At 44.6% G+C, this 21,219-nt stretch overlaps 1 protein-coding gene across 1 annotated transcript in view; it reads right to left on the reverse strand.

The window, feature by feature from the left end:
• The window catches only part of LOC122932703 (complement decay-accelerating factor-like), a 208,630-nt gene that overhangs the window by 154,217 nt on the left and 33,194 nt on the right, over positions 1–21,219 (reverse strand). Inside the window, exon 2 of the mRNA XM_044287278.1 lies at positions 10,155–10,241. Within this exon, the coding sequence (XP_044143213.1) occupies positions 10,155–10,233 (79 nt within the window). The 5' untranslated portion in view covers positions 10,234–10,241. The remainder of the gene's footprint in view (positions 1–10,154; positions 10,242–21,219) is intronic.

Raw genomic sequence — 21,219 nt, forward strand, 5'->3', positions numbered from 1 at the left:
TCAGGGGGTAGCGCCATCACTGCGGACCAGGTATTTATGTCTCCTTCAACCAATGAAAAAAGCAGCACTTACTCATCTCCTGGTGTGTTGGTGGAGTGGCGCGCGCAATCCGCACACAGTCACTTCCGGCAATCCCACGGCCGGCGTCCCGTCGACACGCCCACACCACATGACACAGTCACATGATCGGGCGGCGTGACGTCCGGACGCTCGGGCGTCAGATCCGGCGGTGACGAACGACGCGCGCACGCAACACAACGACGTCTTCATGATCTGGCAGGGTACGGAAGAACAACTCCACGACTTTTTCAGGCTCCTTAATACGAACTCCAGGAATATCAAATTAACATATACACACCACAAATATAGGGTGGATTTTCTGGATGTGTCCGTCTTTAGAGACCATGATGGACAGATCGGAACTGATGTCTTCCGTAAGGAGACAGCCGTTAATTCCTACCTGCACGCAACCTCTCTACACCCTAGGAATACCATCTCCGCCATTCCCATCGGCCAATTTTTACGCATCCGCCGGATATGCTCCGACGATGCAACTTTTGAGAGGCGAGCCTGTGAGCTGAAGGATCGTTTCCTCAGGAGAGGCTATAGTCATCGCTCTATTAAAAAGGCATATCGGCGGGCTAAGCTGCAGGGACAGGCCCAACTTCTCCAAACAAAGGGAGATAAGATACCTGACAATAGGATCCGTTTTATAAGCAAATACCACTCCCACTGGGACGAAATGAGGAATTGCTTAGCCTCACATTGGCCGATCCTATTGACTGACCCGGTCTTGGAAAGACTTCTACCTCCACGACCCTTGGTCACAGCTCGCAGGGCTAACACCTTGCGTGATAATTTGGTCAGAGGTTACCTTCAACCAACTTTCTTCGGACAGGGCAGTCCCAAGACTGGCTTCAGACCGTGTGGCAAATGTTCTGCGTGCCCCAATATGGAGCGGTCTTTTGACTTCACAGACTCCTCGGGCACCAAAACATTCAGGATTAACCATACTCTTACATGCTCCAGCACACGAGTAGTGTATTACGCCTATTGTCCCTGTCCCAAGATCTATGTAGGCCTCACGACACGAGAACTTCGCGTCCGTGTGAGGGAGCATGTGAGGGATATCCTGAATGCACAAGAACAAAAGGATGGTGAGGTTCTTAAACCGATTGCAAGGCATTTCAGGGAATTCCACTCTTGTAACTCGAAACTCCTTAAAATAAAGGGGATTGACTGTATTCAGGTGGACCTCCGTGCGGGATGTGTATCTAAAAGGCTGGCTCAGTGTGAAAGCCGCTGGATTTGGACCCTGGGGACACTACGTCCCGAGGGCCTAAATGAAAATCTGGGATTCTCTGCTTTTCTGTAACCGCTGGGCCCACGACTGTGGACCCGATCATTTCTCTTAACAACATGTGTGTTATTCACTTACAAATTTTATTGATTTTCTCATCCCTTTGTCTATTCTTTTGTCTTCCTTCACAGCACTTCTACATCGCTTTGTAGGGACGTCTGCTCTATCATTCTTCTGTTCGAAGTAATATTGGATTTCGCTGTTGTGGCTGCCCATTCTTTCAGAAGCCTAGCTACGCCATTGTCGACTAACCTATTTGACATGATATTTTGATTATGGATGTTAATTGAGCATTACCACGTGTTTATGGATCTCGGATTGACTATCTATTTGATAATCATTTTCTTCTAGTACCTTATTACTTTTTACTTTTTTCTTTCACACCATTTATTATTTTTTCTAGCACTTTTTTCACCATCCTTACCTCCCCACATTTATGCACCAGCACTTTAAATGCACTGTTATATTTAAGGCCATTTATGAATTTTTAAATGGCATGTAAACTTTTTTGTCACCTCATTACCCCCGTTTATTGAATCCTTTGATTGGTCCATTGGGTCATGCACCCTGTTTTATCATGTATATAGATTTTCATTGCATATTTAATATTCATATTTGTATATCTACTCATTCTCATCATCATGCATCTTATTTATCACTGGTTGGGTACTAATATGGTTATCATTTTTAATTCTATTGCTTATTTCTAATCATGGTTGATCCATTACACATAGTATTTGCCGGAATCCACTCTATACTTCATTTATGTATTTTGGATTACCTTCTATTTAATCATTGTTGGTATCATTCTAATTGAGGCATGTCCTTTGTTGTTCACACCTCAATTATGTTTATCATGTTAATGAAGTGTACATTTACATATTTATATGTCTATGTTATGTTACATCATGATGAAATTGTATATATATGTGCTTATTATGTATATAATATATCCATTGTTTATATTATATATCTATTTATACGTCATTATGAGATCTACATTATGCTATTTACTTGTAAAAACATATGTTGTCACTTTTATACAGTATGTGCATGCCTATGATGAGCGAATGCTGGGCTGTCCATAAAATTGCAAAATTCGATATGCCAGCATATATGTTGTCCTTAAATCCTGTATGTTACATTTCTTTTGAGGCACAGACGTCCCGTCCCTCCTCCCCTTCTGTGTTGCGTGCGCGCGTCGTTCGTCACCGCCTGCGGCATCTGACGCCCGAGCGTCCGGACGTCACGCTGCCCGATCATGTGACTGTGTCATGTGGTGTGGGCGTGTCGACGGGACGCCGGCCGTGGGATTGCCGGAAGTGACTGTGTGCGGATTGCGCGCGCCACTCCACCAACACACCAGGAGATGAGTAAGTGCTGCTTTTTTCATTGGTTGAAGGAGACATAAATACCTGGTCCGCAGTGATGGCGCTACCCCCTGATGAAGGCATGCCGAAACGCGCGTTGGGGTAGCGCCATCCTGGTTTTCCGTTCACATCTGGTCCCATATTGGTGAGTGTCTGATCACAGGTTCCCAGCCATGGCTATGTGCTGCCAATGTTGAGCTATTTCACTTGGTCCATCATTGTTTATTTATTGGTACACTGTCTACACCTCGTATGACCCAGTCTTTTGTACCATATATTATGCACTACAGCCATGGCGGCTTGACCACTTTTTGATCTCCACTCACCCTCTACAGTAAATTATTCATCAGGTCTGCACCCATGGGTCGGTCATTGTACCATACATTATCAGTTCTTTTCCCATATCTGCAGTAACTCTATTGATAGACTATTATACGTTGTGACCAGTGTCCGTCCAGGGTGGCGCTAGTTTTCTCTTCCCCTGCTCCCTTACCCTGTCCTTGGCATTCACTATATGTGTGTTTTTTATCATGAATTTAATAAAAGCGTATATATTTTTCTAATTATTGGTACTCTAAGCTCTTTTCTTCTGTTTTCTGATTTATAATGCAGTGTGACCCTGAGTCCTGGAATCTATTAAATTACATTGACATAATGCTGTCAGTGTAATAGTCTTAAGATCTATTGTATTAGGCTATATGCACACGAACGTTGTTTGTTTCCGTGTCCGTTCCGTTTTTTTGCGGATAGGATGCGGACCCATTAATTTCAGTGTGCTGTCCGCATCAGTATGTCCGTTCCATTGCTCCGTAAAAAAAATAGTGCATGTCCTATTTTTTTCTAGTTTGCAGACAAGGATAGGCATTATTACAATGGATCCGCCAAAAAAACGGATGCCATACGGAACGTCATCAGTGGGGTTTTTTTTTTGTTTTTTTTGCGGATCCGCAAGAAAGGGCTTCTATCACCCCACTAAACAGATTATTTTTTTTGGTCTACTTATAATCCCTATCCTGCGATATTGCTATACCTTATGTTATTAATAATTTTCATTCAGTAGATTTTGCAAAAAACTTACTTTTATGATATGCTAATTACCTTTCTACCAGCAAGTACTTGCTGGTAGCAGCCGCAGAAAACCGCCCCCTCCTCCTGTTGATTGACAGGGCCAGCCGCGATCTCCTCCTCCGGCCTGCCCTGTCAGCATTTCAAAAATCGCGCGCCTGTGTTGATTCGGCGCAGGCGCTCTGGGATAAGGAGGCTCGCCTCCTCAGCACTCCCTCAGTGCGCCTGCGCCGATGACGTCTTCTCTTTCGGTGACGTCATCGGCGCAGGCGCACTGAGGGAGTGCTGAGGAGGCGAGCCTCCTTATCTCAGAGCGCCTGCGCCGAATCAACACAGGCGCATGATTTTTGAAATGCTGACAGGGCCAGCCGGGAGGAGGAGATCGCTGCTGGCCCTGTCAATCAACAGGAGGAGGGGGCGGTTTTCTGCGGCTGCTACCAGCAAGTAGACATGCTAATTACCTTTCTACCAGCAAGTAGCGCATCATAAAAGTACTTTTTTTGCAAAATCTACTGAACAAAAATTATTAATAAGGTATAGCAATATCGCAGGGATTATAAGTAGACAAAAGAAAAGAAAAAATCAGTTTAGTGGGGTGACAGAAGCCCTTTAAGAAAAAATAAATAAAATGAATGGCGGTTACACTATAAGCTGGTAGAGGTACCCCTACCATATCCACCTGCTATTTCCTAAAGGGTACAACACATGTATCTATACTGCCCCCCCACTGATAGGTAGCACTCCCTGTACACCGACTGAATAGTCTTCTCTTGGGACTGATGGTACTCCTATTAAAAGAAGAACTGGCAGTGCCAGTGATACTTCAGGGAGCCTGGCTGCTGCTGAGTCTTGCCATGCCACGAAGCTCCCGACACGTAGTATTAATGCCATGGGAGGTATAGAACGCAGCAGCTATTGAGTCGACTTATGCACTTTGTGACCTGGCTCTGTAACTTTATGTGGTCTGTCACTTTGTGGCTCAGTTGCTGAGGTTCCTAAATGTCTCCACTTGACAATAATACCACTTAAAGGAAACCTGTCACCAGGATTTTGCGCATAGAGCTGGGGACATGGGCTGCTAGATAGCCACTAGCACATCTGCAATACCCAGTCTCCATAGCTCTCTGCTCTTTTATTGTGTTAAAAAACTGTTTTGATCCATATGCAAATGTCCTGTATCCGGAGAAGAGTCAAGCGGAAAGGAGCCCAGCACCGCCCCGCGTCCTCCGAATCTCCTCCTTGCTGGCTGACGTCACAGAGCTGGAGCGCCGAAATCTCGCAATGCGCGAGCTAGCGCATGCGCAGTGTCGGCATCATGTTCACTCCCTGTACTGGCATCAGCACAGGGAACGAACTACGCATGCGCTAGCTCTTGCATCGCCAGATTTCGGCGCTCCAGCTCTGTGACGTCAGCCAGCAAGGAGGAGATTCTGAGGACGCGGGGCGGTGCTGGGCTCCTTTTTGCTTGACTCTTCTCCGGATACAGGACTCATATCAGGTTTTTTGCATATGGATCAAAACTGGTTTTTAACACAATAAAAGAGCAGAGAGCTATGGGGACTGGGTATTGCAGATGTGCTAGTGGCCATCTAGCAGCCCATGTCCTCAGCTCTATGCTCAAAATCCTGGTGACAGGTTCCCTTTAAATTTCAGCATAGAATATCTATAAGGAAGAAATTTCACAAACTGACTTGTTGCAATGGAGGCATCTTATTACAGCGCTACACTAGAAGTCAGTGATCTCTTTAGAACAACCCATTCTTTCACAAATGTCTGTAAAGGCAGACTTCATGGCTAGAAGCTGGATTTTATACTCCTGTGGCGAAGGGGCTGGATGAAACACCTGCATTCAGTGATTAAGAGGTGTGCCCCAATACTTATATCCATATAGTGTGCAATTATATAGGCATCTGCTCAACTACTCCTGCACTACGCTGGCATGCTGCCTACAGACTAGGTTACATTTTGTAATGGACTGGTTTACTTGAGAACATGGCGATTTATTTTTTATTTTTTTTAATTCCTGCTTTCCCAGACCCATAGCTTTTTTTAATTTTCCGTTCACACAGACGTATGAGGGCTTGTTTTATTTGTGGGACAAGTTGCACTTTCTAATGCCACCATTTAGCATTGTATATGATGCAGTGAGAAGCTGAAAAAAAAAAAATAAAAAAATGGGGTGGAATTGGAAAAAAACACAATTGCGCCATAGTTTTATGAGTTTCATTTTTACAGAATTCCCAATGCAGTAAAACTGACACGTTAACTTTATTCTCCAGGTCAGTATGATTACAGCGATACTACATTTATATAGTTTTTCAGGACCGGGTGATTCCCCATTTTTGGGGTTTTCATTTTTTACTCCCAGCCCCCCAAACGCCATAACTTTTCTATTTTTTCATCCACATTGGTTTTTTGAGGGACAAGATGCACTTTCTAACTGAACCATTTACAGTTATATACAATGTGGTAGGAAGCAGAAAAAAAAAATCCAAATGGGGTGGATAAAAAAAAACAAAACATTTTGCCAGTCTTAAAACTGACCCATTACTTTTATTCTGCAGGTCAGTACGATTATGATAATACCACATACTGTATGTATAGTTTAAATAGCATTTTGAATAGTGAAACTGTAAACTTTGGAAAAAGCAAAAAAAAATTCTTTGCATTGCCATATTCTTAATCCCATAACTTTTATTTTTATGTGTACGGGCTCACTTTTTGCAGGTCGATCTGTACTTTTCATTGATAGCAACCTGGTGAAAGCAACCAAAAGATAGTGAATCAGCCATTTTGACTTTTTTTCTGTTTCGTCATTTAGGATAAATAATTTTATGTTTTAATAGTAGAGTCGTTTTTGCACGCAGCAATGGCCATGATGTTATTTTTTTTATTATTTATGTATTTTTGTTTTGATTTTGGGAAAAGGGGAATGATTTGAATTTTTATATATTTTTTATATTTTTAAATTATTATTTATTTTTACACTTTAGGCAATCATGCTTTTCTCATAGACTCCAATGCATTAGCAGTTGTGAGACTATGACCTTATCTTGATTATCTTGTGAAAAAAACCTGTGAATTCCATTGAAAAGTTAGTTATCTTTTTCTCGCCATTCTTTACTCAATGCGTTAACAAGTTTAGCTCGGCTGAATCTGTACATCCGGCTCCCCCGATCCTCGCCGGGGGGGGGAGCCGGTACAAGCCGGGAGCGCACGCTTCCGGTCTTTAACCTCCCAGATGCCGTGGACATTTGACCACGGCATCTGAGGGATTAAATGCAGGCGATGGATACATTAGTTCTAGGTGCTTACAGTTACAGGAGGCACCTGGCGTCTGCTTGCGAGCTAGTGCCATTTTTAAATGCCTGACTGCCGTCGTAAATTTACGTGGGGAGTTCAGGAAGGGGTTAATACTAAAATAATAAATAAAAACTTTTGGCGAAAATTTTCTTTGCATCGCCATATTCTGCCCCCTGCAATTTTTTTATCTACAGAGCTGTTTGAGGGCTCATTTTTTGCAAGACAATAAGAAGTTTTTATTGAAACTAATTTGGGGTGTGAATTACTTTTTGGGAGGTGAAGTTACCGAAAAAAAATGGCAAATCGGCCATTTAGATTTTTTTTTTGATAAATATGTCTATATTTTAATAGCACAGGCATTTAGGGGCCAGGCACGGCAATGAAAATGTCAGGGGTTACCACTGGTGTCTTGCAGCTCTGGAGTCCTAGGTTTGAATCCAACCAAGAACAATATCTGAAACCCAATTTTTAGGGACCACTACAGGTCTGAAGTCACTTTGCGAGGCTTACATAATAGAAACCGCCCATAAATGACCCCATTCTATAAACTACACCCCTCAAGGTATTCAAAACTGATTTTACAAACTTTGTTAACCCTTTAGGTGTTGCACAAGAGTTATTGGCAAATGGGGATGAAGTTTAAGAATTTAATTTTTTTGCCTAATTTTCCATTTTAACCCATTTTTTCCACTAACAAAGCAAAGGTTAACAGCCAAACAAGACTGTATCTTTATTGCCCTGACTCTGCCGTTTACAGAAACACCCCATATGTGGCCGTAAACTGTACGGCCACACAGCGGGGCGTAGAGTGAAAGGTGCGCCGTTTGGTTTTTGGAAGGCAGATTTTGCTGGACTGGTTTATTTGCACCATGTCCCATTTGAAGCCCCCTGATGCACCCCTAGAGTAGAAACTCCAAAAAAGTGTCCCCATCTAAGAAACTAAACCCCTCAAGGTATTCAAAACAGATTTTACAAACTTTGTTAACCCTTTAGGTGTTGGCCAAGATTTAATGGAAAATAGAGATACAATTTCAAAATTTCACTTTTTTGGCAGATTTTCCATTTTAATATTTTTTTTCCAGTTACAAAGCAAGGGTTAACAGCCAAACAAAACTCATTATTTATGGCCCTGATTCTGTAGTTTACAGAATTACCCCATATGTGGTCGTAACTGCTGTACGGGCACACGGCAGGGCGCAGAAGGAAAGGAATGCCATACGGTTTTTGGAAGGCAGATTTTGCTGGACTGGTTTTTTTGACACCATGTCCCATTTGAAGACCCCCTGATGCACCTCTAAAGTAGAAACTCCAAAAAAGTGACCCCATTTTAGAAACTACGGGATAGGGTGGCAGATTTGTTGGTACTAGTTTAGGGTACATATAATTTTTGGTTGCTCTATATTACACTTTTTGTGAGGCAAAGTAACAAATAGCTTTTTTGGCACTTTTTTTTTTTGTTATTTACAACATTCATCTGACAGGTTAGATCATGTGGTAATTTTATAGAGCAGGTTGTCACGGATGCGGCGATACCTAATATGTATACAATTTCTTTTATTTATGCAAGTTTTACACAATGATTTCATTTTTAAAACAAAAAAAATGTTTGTGTCTCCATAGTCTAGTTTTTTTCAGTTTTGGGGCAATTCTCTTAAGTAGGGTCTCATTTTTTTGCGGGATGAGATGACGGTTTGATTGGCACTATTTTGGGGTGGATATGACTTTTTGATCGCTTGCTATTACACTTTTTGTGACAAAAAATGGCTTTTTTTACACTTTTTTTTTTTTACGGTGGTCATCTGAGGGGTTAGGTCATGTAATGTTTTTATAGAGCCGGTTGATATGGACACGGCGATACCTGATATGTATACTTTTTTTTTATTTAAGTTTTACACAATGATTTCATTTTTGAACAAAACCAAAAAATCATGTTTAAGTGTTTCCATAGTCTAAGAGCCATAGTTTTTCCAGTTTTTGGGCGATTATCTTGGGTAGGGTATGATTTTGGTGGAATAAGATGACGGTTTGATTGGTACTATTTTGGCGTACATGCGACTTTTTTTATCACTTTTATTACCTTTTTTGGGAAGTAAGGTGGGCAAAATTTAAATTTCCTCATAGTTTTTATTTTTTTATTTTTATGGCGTTCACCGTGCTGGGAAAGTAACATGACCCTTTTATAGATCAGGTCATTACGGACGCGGCGATACCTAATATGTGTAGTGTATTTTTTTAATTTTTATTCAGTGATAAGTGTTTTTTTATCTTAACTTTTTTCACTTTTTTTACATTTTTTTTGACCCAGACCCACTTGGTTCTTGAAGATCCAGTTGGTCTGATCTCTGTATAATACAGTACAGTACACTATATAGGGTACTGTACTGTATTTTACTTACACTTTGACTGAACAGATCTATGCCTTTAGCACAGATCTGTTCAGCACCATGGACAGCAGGATGCCTGAGAAGGCGTCCTGTTGCCATGGGAACCTTCTCCGTCTGCTCAGTTGTGGCCACAACTTCGCAGACGGGGAAGGGTAAGGAGGGGGGCTGTCTGGGGGCTCTCTCCCTCCCCATCGGGGGGCTGCAAAGGCACAGCAGCCCTCCGATGGGAGAGGGAGGGAGCTCCCTGAGCTGTTAACCTTTTCCATACAGCGGTCTGTATGGACCGCGGTATGGAAAGGGTTAAACGGCTGACATTGCATCACAGATGTCAGCCGTTTATACCAGGGTGTCAGCAATGTGCTGACACCCTGGTATACCCACTGGCCACCATCGATTATTCAAGGGGAGGCGGGTGGGGGATCGCAATCCTGCCTGCCGCACCGCCCGCCTCCCGCACCGCCTGCAACAAGATGAAACTCAGCATGTGCAACCTTCTTAATAAGTCGGTCAAAGACTATAAGTGGCACTATACAGATATGTTTCATTGAATAACTCAGTGGCTATACAAAATTTTTAATTACATGCAATTACAAAAGTATTCAGATCGAGGTGCTGGTTTGAAAACTGTAGAACTTTTATTTGGGACTACCCCTTTAAGAACACATAACTTACCCCTAATACAGATCAGTTGTGAATGGAAAATCAGGAAAATTGCCCAGGTTCTTCTAAATATATACGGCACAGGTAACATATTGAGACCTGGAAGGAAAAAAAACACAAGCTAAAATAGATTGCATGTTTTTTCAGGCTCAATGCATTTTACTTCCTGTTCACAGGCTGCAAATCAGCTCTTTCAGCGCCAATAACCGGTGAATGGACAGCACTGGAAATTAAGGCCTAATTCAAACATCCCTGTTTTGGTTAGTGCTGCATTAGTAATGATTAGCCAAACCCAAGAGTGAAGACGACACAGAGAGAAGATATAACGTAAAGATTTGATCCGGTTTGTATTTTTGAAATGCATCTGGTTTTGGCTAACAATCACTGATGGAAATCACTGACCAAACATTGACCTACAACGACTGATGTGTGAAGTAGACCTAAATATGTGCCAACTACGCACCTTCATGGTGCTGCACTCAGCTATCTCCAGCAGTCCCATAGAGTTGGTGGTCAGAGCGATTGGACCACCACTGATTAGACTTCAACTAGCTCTATATTTCTTTTCTGTTTTATCAAGCCATTCAGAATGCACCATACACAAAATAAAAATACCACAAATTGGCAGTCGATCAGCATTTCCTAACAATCTCCAAGACTGATAGTCTTCATTTGATTGAACATAAAAACACTGAAAGCTTGTAGTACACATTCAATTACAATAGGACAACGCTTGACTAAAACTGTAAGAGGAAGGACTGCAGTGACCACGTAGTCAAGTCTACTGGGTCTGGGACTAAAATATACAATCAGACAAAAAACAAAACAGTGATTTGAATAAGAAACCTGGATTGCTATTGCCTGGAACTGTACGGTCTTTAGCGACTAATCCAGGTTCTGTTTGGGATCCCACAATGGTCAGTTTTGAGTATGGAGGCCTGGAGACGAGTGCTTCAATCCTGCTTTTGCTGTAGATCGACACACAAAGGTCCCAACTACTGGTGTGACGATCTGAGGAGCCATCACATATGACACTCAGTCTCCTCTAGTAGTGATGTGAGGGACACTAACAGCTCAGATATATGTACAGGACATCCTGCGGCCACATGTGTAGCCTCTCATGGCAGGGCTGCCTATAGCATTTTTTCAGCAGGATAATGCTCGTCCACAAACAGAAGGGTTTCCCAGGCATATGTCAGCCAGATTGTAACACTTCCTTGGCCTGCATGGTACCCAGATTTATCGCGCAGCGGAGCATTTATGCAACCAGCTTGGACGCCAGCTTCGGCAACCTACCAGTGTGCAGGATCTACAGGCCGAGCTGCAACATCAGTGAGTAAATGTCCCACAGGATACCATATGGAACCTGCATGCCTCCCTGCCCAAACGTATCTCACCTTTTCTCCAGGCCAGAGGTGGCCCAACAAGGAACAAGAGCCTTCTTTGATTGTACAGGCTCCCAAATCCTTTCATTCTAATATTGTGGGTAGTCTGCTGCCAAAGATTGAGAAAGTTTTTGAATCAATATCACCCTTTATACTCACTCCTGGAATCTCAATAGACCAGGTTTAAGCCACTTTCACAGCTGAAGCCGGGGATTCTGTCCGGCAGACAGTGCCGGGAATCAGTCGGATCTCTGCGAGAAACCATTATAGTCCAGCAATGCAGGAGGCAGAGAACTCTAGCAGACTGCCCTTTAACGGAACAGTCAGTTCCTTGCCGCAGATGTGAGAGGTATCTTTAGAGGAGGTATATATGAGGGCAGTTGTTGATGTAGTGTTGCTGGGGTATTAGAATTATAATAATATATATATTTACCATTGTAAATCATTTTTGTTTGCTTCTTTGTATAGTGGAAATGCAGTGGCCAGGTATGGGTGGATAATATTCTGTATTTGTCTTTACGCCAATTGCAGTGTGCTCAGGGTACTATCCCAGGACCCTTCCAAGGTGTTCTAACGCAAGTCCCAGATTGGGGATGCAATAGTGAGGTAATGGCCTATAATATCTCTGTAGTGTTGTGGTAGTTGTGTCACGGTGTCTCCTACCAGGGTACGGTCGGACGTCGGGCTCCTGACTCACTTGCAATAAGTTTGAGTGTGTTAATAGTAGAAGTAATAGAGGAACTTTGCAGAATGAATGATGTCCAGACCTTTAGATGAAGTTCAAATGTTGCTTTACTTTAAATAACTTGCATCCAAACAGCATACAGCTTTGGTCTCTTGGTCCCAGCAGGTTTTGAATACTTCAGGAATGAGTACTTCTGCTTTAAATGTGGAACTTGCAGGATAAACGTCTGCTTGATAGCTCTGTAACTGTGGCAGGATTAGCTTCTGCGCTTAGACTAGCTGAGGAGGAATTGGCTTCTCCTAGGAACTGGACTTCTCTCACACATGCTTTATTCCTGGAACTCTGGAGTTTGACTGTAGTTTCTGCTCTCTTTATCCAGCAGAGCTGAAGGTGCTCAGACTGGGTATATGGCCATGTGTCAGCCGAGACTATGTCCTTGCTATCTTCCCTAAGAAGTGGTTCTCCTGAACACTATCACACAGCCTTCCCCTAGCAAGGGGTGGCTGGCACACTGACTCTAACTTTCTTCTCCACCCATACTGCAGGATGTGGGTCCAGCCCACCCCTCCACAGAGGGGGAGCTAAGCTGGAATAAACCATTCCAGCTCAGATACACTAAACTAACTGCCAATGAGTTGCTACCACCTGCTGGTATACCAGGCTAATTACATGAACCATTACATTTAACATAGTTTTATGCAAATTTCTGGAGGACATAATGTAAATTATATCAGATGACAGTATAAAGGCTCTTAGAAGATAGTTGCGGGGTAGAGGCGTGTAGTAACACATCTCTGGGGTGTTACAGATATGTATTGGGACTTTAGTTTCTGTGTGCGTTTGTATTACATGCTGCTGGGGCAACATTACAATTTTTCTGTTTTTAGGGAAAGTGATTTTAGGGCGAGTGATTTTTGGCAGCCATAGGTCCCCCAAGAGTCTTGGGCAATAGGCGGCTGCCCAAACTTCCCATCTTCTAATCCCTCATTCAGGATACGATAACTTAAATAAATATGCAGTTGGTCCAATATTAACCTATGTGACAAATTATTTGTTTCAAGGACCATCTGGTTTCCATTTTGCAGGAGAGGAAAAGATCCGTTATTGCGGCCTATTGACTTATATTATGACGGAATGCCTCTTGAAGGCTTCTGTGGTGTATTCCATCATAGAATTCCGTTATGGCCTGTTGTAATGGAATCCATAACGGTATTGCCAGAAAACCTGAACACCAAACATCACTAAAACTGAGGATAGGTCATCAATATAAATCGCTGCACAACAACTTTAATTGCCCCTAGCAACCAATCAGATTGATCCTTTCATTTTACAAAGGAGGGCTAAAAAATAAAAGGTGGAATCTGATTGGTTGCTTTGGGCACCTACACCTGTTTCTGTTTGCACCAGTTTTGATAAATCGCTCCCTGAGTCTTTGTCAATTCCAGTGCATGCTGGGACTTGAAGTGCTGCTGGAAGCCCATTTCATGATTTAAAGACTATGCTGCCCTATGTAAGAGCAGCATTACATAGAGATATGTCTGCTCTCCTGTTAGCTAAAATGGGCCAAAAAAGATTCTGCCATTTGGCTAATAGGAGCAATTAAAGAACACACTGGACAAGTGGACGCCAGACTTAAGCAAAAATAAATAAATAAAAGATTAAAATCAAGACTCGTTCACAAGGTTAAAATAGTTTTTAGCCCATATTGTCCAGTCATAGGGCGCGTCTTAAAGGGAATCTGTCACCAGTGACCTCCCTATCCAACTGTTTTGCATGTACACATAGCTGCGGTTCACCTGATTAAAACGCATTTTTTATTTTGATGATCTGAGGCACCGTTCGCAAGTTTTTTCCTTTTTTCCCCCCAAAATATTTTATTAGAAAACAGAACATTAATTTACCAAACAAAATAAAACATCGACAATATTATTTATATTTTTCCCTTTTAACCCTTACCCCGCTAATAACCCCCTACCACCCTCCCCTTGCAGTACATCTCCCAACCCCTCCATCACCAAGATGAAAAGGAGATAATGAGGAGGTAGAGGCAGGAAAACTTAGAACTTCCAATCTCCCCATATCCTATGTAGGGATTTGCTCTGGTAGGCAGAGTAAGCGGACGCAATACAGAGGCAAGACCACGGTTGAAAAAACAACAGTCCAGTGTTTATTCACACAGAGAAGGCAGAAAATAAAACCAATGCTTTACAGGGTCCTAGTGTTAGTTCACACAGCAAGAGTGCTAAAAATAACATAAATCACCTGGCAGATCACAGCAGGCTTTAGGGCGCCTGACTCACAGCAGGCAGCTCTCAGCCTTGCAGTATGGCGGATCTCCTCAGCTCCCAAAACCACAGCGCCTCCACTATCACTTGGAGGATCATTCCACACCCAGCTGAGCTGCTGGCTGGGTTTTTAAACCCAGCCAAAAACCTGGCCTGGACGTGGGGAACAGCCACCCACCCTGCTCTTTGGCTGCTCCCAATAAGAACCGACTCGGATCGGCTTTACAGCCACACTAAGTAAAACAGTGTCAGCGAGCACTAGCTGCGGCTGACACATAAAATAACCAGTTCTTATCTCACCGGGTTCAGGAACCTCGGTGACACGTACCTTCCGTCAATGACTGACCCTTGCGCCTTCCTACACCTAGAAAAATTTTCCTTGGTATTTCTTTGTTTATATAAAATGTTTTCATATTGTTTAACCCCTTAACGACCTGCACCATACATGTACGGTGAAACCAGATGTGACTTAGCGCCCAGCAATCGGGAGGGTGCAGGAGATGCGCCCTCCCGATCCGCGGCAGGGGTCCAGCAGTCACTGATAGCCGAACTCCTGCTGTATGCGCCGGCATCGGTGAAATCACTGATGCCGGCGTATTAACCCATGCACGGCACGTGTGGGATTCAGACATGTGTGGGGTGGCCATCGAGTCCCCGCACTGCTGCGACAGTTTAACAAAAAAAATTAAAAGTTTTAACCACCTCAGCTCCCCTAGCTTAAACCCCCTTAATGACCAGACCACTTTTTACAATTCTGCACTACACTACTTTCACGGTTTATTGCTTGGTCATACAACTTACCACACAAATTAATTTTACCTCCTTTTCTTCTCACTAATAGAGCTTTCATTTGGTGGTATTTCATTGCTGCTGACATTTTTTGTTATTAATCGAAAAGACAACTTTTCCCAATTTTTTATACAAAGTTGTCATTTGACAGAGATATTTCTCTCACCCAGCATGGGTATATGTAAAAAGACACCCCAAAACACATTGCCCAACTTCTCCTGAGTACGGCGATACCACATGTGTGACACTTTTTTGCAGCCTAGGTTGGCAAAGGGGCCCAAATTCTAAAGAGCACCTTTAGGATTTCACAGGGCATTTTTTACACATTTGGATTTCAAACTACTTCTCACGCATTAGGGCCCCTAAAATGCCAGGGTAGTATAAATACTCCACAAGTGACCCCATTTTGGAAAGAAGACACACCAAGGTATTCCGTGAGGGGCATGGCGAGTTCCTAGAATTTTTTTTTTTGGCACAAGTTAGCAGAAAATGTTTTTTTTTTTTCCTTCTTACAAAGTCTCACATTCCACTAACTTGTGACAAAAAATAAAATTTTACATGAACTCGCCATGCCCTTCACAAAATACCTTGGGGTGTCTTCTTTCCAAAATGGGGTCACTTGTGGGGTATTTATAGGGGCCCTAATGCGTGAGAAGTAGTTTGAAATCCACATGTGTAAAAAATGCCCTGTGAAATCCTAAAGGTGTTCTTTAGAATTTGGGCCCCTTTGCGAATATTTAAAGAATATTTAAAGTGACACTCATTTTTCCAATCTGAGATAGAGTCACAGAGGAAATACGTCACCTGGACAATACTTTAAGTTTTTGGTGTGTGATTTATATCAGTGAATTTATCGACTATAAATTATTGAATAGTATTGAACATTTTATTATCGATTATTTTATCATTCAACACAATATCGAATATATTATCAATATCTACCATAGTTTATGTGATTGTAGTTTTTGTATGTCATTGCTATAATACACTGTTTTATTACTTGAATTTTATGGGGATTTAATAATAAATATTTTCAGAATATGTCAATTTGGTTGCCAAGTGTATGAGTGCCCGCTCATTTTTCCATTGTTACATTCACTTTTTAACAGAGGGTGGGGTGATTCCCTCTATATGAGCTTGCAGCACCACCGTGTAACTACTAAGGAGTGAGCCACTACAACCCACTACTATTTTTTGAAGTACATTATGCACTTTGTCCCAGGTGAAAGGAGAGGTTTGCAGCAGCTGTGAGTGAAATGGCCCTAAGAGCCCTGTGTGCCTGTCCTGTGTCACGCAATCCCTATGCCAATAGTGTACCTGTGTGTGGTACTTCCGGAAACACTCCCCTAAGCATAGGGCAGGGTGGTTAGGGCAGTCAGGACAGAAATAGCAGGTGTCACGCCTTAGTCCACTCCTGCTACAGACATCTTTTTCGGGGTGGCGCTTGGGTTGAGGTACCAGCAACGACATTGGGGAAATGTCGGTCGTGTAGACGGCTCACTACACTGGTGGTTGGGGGCCACGGAACCTCCTGGATACAGGAGGCTCTCGATGATCTCTTCCTGAAATTTAAGGAAGGATCCTGTTCTCCCAGTCTTACTGTAGAGAACAAAACTATTGTACATAGCCAATTGAATTAAATATAGACACCTTCTTAAACCAGCATCTGGTGCGGCGGAACACTAAATAAGGAGCCAACATCTGGTCATTGAAGTCCACCCCTCCCATGAGCAAATTATAGTCGTGGACCGAGAGGGGCTTTTCAATGACACTGGTTGCTCGTTCTATTTGGATTGTCGTGTCTGCGTGAATGAAGGAGAGCATGTAAACGTCACGCTTGTCTCTCCATTTCACCTCAAGCAGTTCTTCATTACATAAGGCAGCCCTCTCCCCCCTTGCAAGACGGGTGGTAACGAGCCATTGGGGAAGCCCCGGCGACTAGGTCGCGCGGTGCCACAGCAGCCAATCTGTTCTATAAACAAATGCCTGAAGAGGGGCACACTTGTGTAGAAATTGACCACATAAAGATGGTACCCATTGCCAAATAAGGGTGACACCAAGTCCCAGACTGTCTTCCCACTGCTCCCCAGGTAGTCGGGGCAACCGACTGACTCCAGGGTCTGATCTTTACCCTCAGACTCGAAATTTGTGCGTATAGCCTGTGGCCCTTTCACAGAGCTTATACAATTTGACCCCATACCGGGCGGGCTTGCTTGGAATGTATTGTTTGAAGCCAAGGCGCCCGGTAAAATGTATCAGGGACTCGTCAAAAAAAAAAACAGTGCAGATCCGATCTGAGCTGTCTCAACCCGAACGCCAGACTGGGCGGTGAAAGGGGGAAATACTGGTGCGGTTGAAGTCGGGGGCTGCCAATCAGGGTTTGCCAGCACCTCAGGGACTCTAGGGGCTCTACGGGCCTGTCTGTGCGACGGGGGAACTAATGCACGTGCCACCGTACCAGCTTCAACTGCCCTTCTGGTGCTCGCCACTTCACCATGTTCTACGGCAGTGCTGGTACTAGGTCCAGGATGGGCTGCGCTGCTAGTGTATGCCTCACCACGTAATCCGACAGCGCCAGCCCCACTCTGCTGCCCTTGAAGCGGATCTTGCGCAACCTGTGGTCTAGCAACACAGGGCCGGGTACGCCTGGTGGTATCAGGGACCTCAACCTCATCGTCCGAACTTTGAGTCAGACTGCCACTGCTTTCTACAGGTTCGTATTTTGACCCGCTGGATTCGTCAGATGAGGGTTCCCATTCCTCATCCGACTGGGTCAGAAGCCTGCAGGCCTCTTCAGAAGAATACCCCTTACTTGCCATTTGGTCAACAAAATTTAGGGGGTATTCCCCGAGACTACCCAAGAAAAAAAGCAAGCCTGTCTTACAAATGGGAGGCTAGCAAAGTACAGGAAGCCATTGCGATTGATAAAAAATATCAAAACTGATTTTTTTTTTTTTAACGCCGCAGCGCTTGTGAAGTGATTGTGCAGTGATTAAAAAAATAAATAAAATTTTGTCACTGCGGCGGGGCGGGCGTGGGTGACACTAATACTATTAAAGATCTGACTGTGATCAGTTCTGATCACTTACAGATACTATAAAAGTACCAATGCTGATTAGCGATACGCTAATCAGCGAATCAGTGACTGCAGTGCAGTGGGCTGGGCGCTAACTGACGCTAACTACCTACCAAAGGGGCCTAAACTAACCTAAAACCTAACAGTCAATACTGGTGAAAAAAAATAAAGTGACAGTTTACACTGATCACTTTTTTCCCTTTCACTAGTGATTGACAGGGGTGATCAAGGGGTTAATTGGGTTGATCTGGGGCTAGATGTGTTGCGTTAAATGGCTTCTGTGCTCCTCTGCTGGTTCTTTTCGTCTGTTGGTCCCATCAGAGGAGCACAGATCACTGTAAGTACACAAGACACATTATATTTATAAATATGTGTTAACTGGCTTGTGATTAGATTTTTTGAAAAATCACCAGCCTGCCAGCGACTGGACCGCCGTTTCCGGGAACTTGCCACGCAGCTGGGACTACCCCTGCGCCCCAAGGAACACCCGTCCCGACTCCACATGGTGGACGGCAGTACATTAAAAACCGGACCTGTCTCCATGGAATCACACCCCCTTGCCCTTTCCATTGGTCGCCACCACTGCGAAGAGATCGTATGGGACATCGTACCTTCTCCCCTGTTTCCAGTTATCCTGGGCATCCCATGGCTTCGAAAGCACAACCCCCAAATAGACTGGGCCACGGGACGTGTCATATTTCAGTCCTCCTACTGTGTCTCCCACTGCATCTCCTCTGCTCCTGGCCCTGGCCTCATCTTCTCGGGCATTGCCTGCCAAGTATGAGGAATATACGGATGTCTTTGAGAAGGCGGGGGCAGACACCTTACCTCCCCACAGACCCTATGACTGCCCCATTGATCTACTCCCCGGGGCCCCGCTGCCGCACGGACGGCAACTTGTCTGAGCCTGAGACCCGGGCGCTGAGGGATTATATAGAGGAGAGTCTGGCGAAGGGCTTCATCCGCCCGTCCACCTCCCCAGTCGGTGCAGGTATCTTTTTTGTGGGGAAGAAAGACGGGGGTCTTCGGCCCTGTGTGGACTACCGAGGCCTTAACAACATCACCAGGAAGAATAAATACCCTCTCCCTCTCATCCCTGATCTCCTGGACCGAGTGAAGGATGCCAGAGTGTTCTCCAAGATCGACCTCTGGGGGACCTACAATCTTGTGCGGATCGGTGAGGGCGACGAATGGAAGACGGCTTTTCGTTCCAGATTTGGCCATTATGAGTATCTGTGATGCCCTTCGGGCTTTGCAACGCCCCAGCTGCATTCCAAAGCTTTATCAATGATGTCTTCCGCGATCTTCTGGACACATACGTGGTGGTGTATCTGGATGACATGTGAAAGTAGTCTTTCAGCGCCTTCGGACGCATCGGCTGTATGGGAAGCTGGAGAAGAGCATCTTTGAGGTCCCCTCTATCGAATTCTTCGGGTACATACTGTCCCCTAGAAAGGTGGAGATGACCCCAAGAAGGTTCAGGCCATCCTGGAATGGCCTATCCCACGAAATCGACGAATGGTCCAACAGTTCATCGGTTTTGCGAATTTCTACCGTCGCTTCATCCGGAATTTCTCGTCCATATGCGCCCCTATTACGGTCGTAACCGGAAACAAAAAGTTACATTTGCATGGACCCCTGCCGCTCACAAGGCCTTCCAAAACCTCCAAAGACTCTTCACACAAGCTCTGGTGCTGGCACAACCTGAGGCTGCTCTCCCTTTCTACCTGGAGACGGATGCATCAGAAAAAGCCGCCAGGGCAGTTCTCTCCCAAAGACAAGGGGAGAAGCAACTCCTACACCCAGTGGCGTTTTACTCCCGCAAGTTAACCAAGGCAGAACGCAACTACGATGTGGGCGAAAGGGAACTACTAGCCATTAGGAACGCGCTGGAGGAATGGCGGCATCTGCTGGAAGGAGCCAAGCACCCGGTAACCGTGTATACTGATCACCGTAACCTGGAATACCTTTGTACTGCTAAGAGGTTACGGTCCTAGCAAGCCAGGTGGGCCCTCTTCTTTTCCAGTTTCACCCTCCAGATAACGTATCGTCCTGGATCAAACAACGGGAAGGCCGTTGCCCTTTCCCATCTTCACGACTCCGATGCAGTCCTTACGCCTCCAGAAACCATCCTTCCAAGTACCTATTTTCTGGCTACACAACACTCGTTACTCGAAGAGATCCGACAAGCCAGCATGACCGTACCGTCGGAAGCAGCACACCTGCCACAAAGGCAGGGCTTAAGTTACCATCAGGGAAAGATCTACGTGCCTACCTCCCATCGGGTACTGGTCCTGCAGCAGCATCATCACGACCACCCAACAGCAGGTCACCGGGGGGTATGCAACACTTTGGAGTGCGTGCATAGGCAGTTCTGGTGGCCTTCCCTAGCGGCGGACGTACGGTCCTTTGTGGGCTCGTGTACTGTCTGCGCCATGCACAAAAGACCCCACACCCGGCCAGTCGACCTGCTACAACCTCTACCCGTGGCAACGGTGCCCTGGAGGGACCTCGCCATGGACTTCGTGGTGGACTTACCTCCTTTACAGGGCCACACTACGATCTTGGTCGTAGTAGATAGATGCACCAAGATGGCCCACTTTATCCCGACTACCGGCCTTCCAACGGCCCAACGCACCTCAAAGTTATTCTTCCAGCATGTGTTCCGCCTACATGGGCTCCCCTCCTCTATTATGTCTGATCGAGGTTCGCAGTTCACCTCCCGTTTTTGGAGCCAATTTTGCCGCTGCTTCCACATCACCCGCAACCTGTCCTCTGCTTATCATCCCCAGTCCAATGGCCAGACTGAGAGGACGAACCAGACTTTGGAGCAGTTCCTCCGCTGCTATTCGTCATA

The sequence above is a fragment of the Bufo gargarizans genome, chromosome 3, assembly GCF_014858855.1.
Source record: "Bufo gargarizans isolate SCDJY-AF-19 chromosome 3, ASM1485885v1, whole genome shotgun sequence".
Taxonomy (NCBI): domain Eukaryota; kingdom Metazoa; phylum Chordata; class Amphibia; order Anura; family Bufonidae; genus Bufo; species Bufo gargarizans.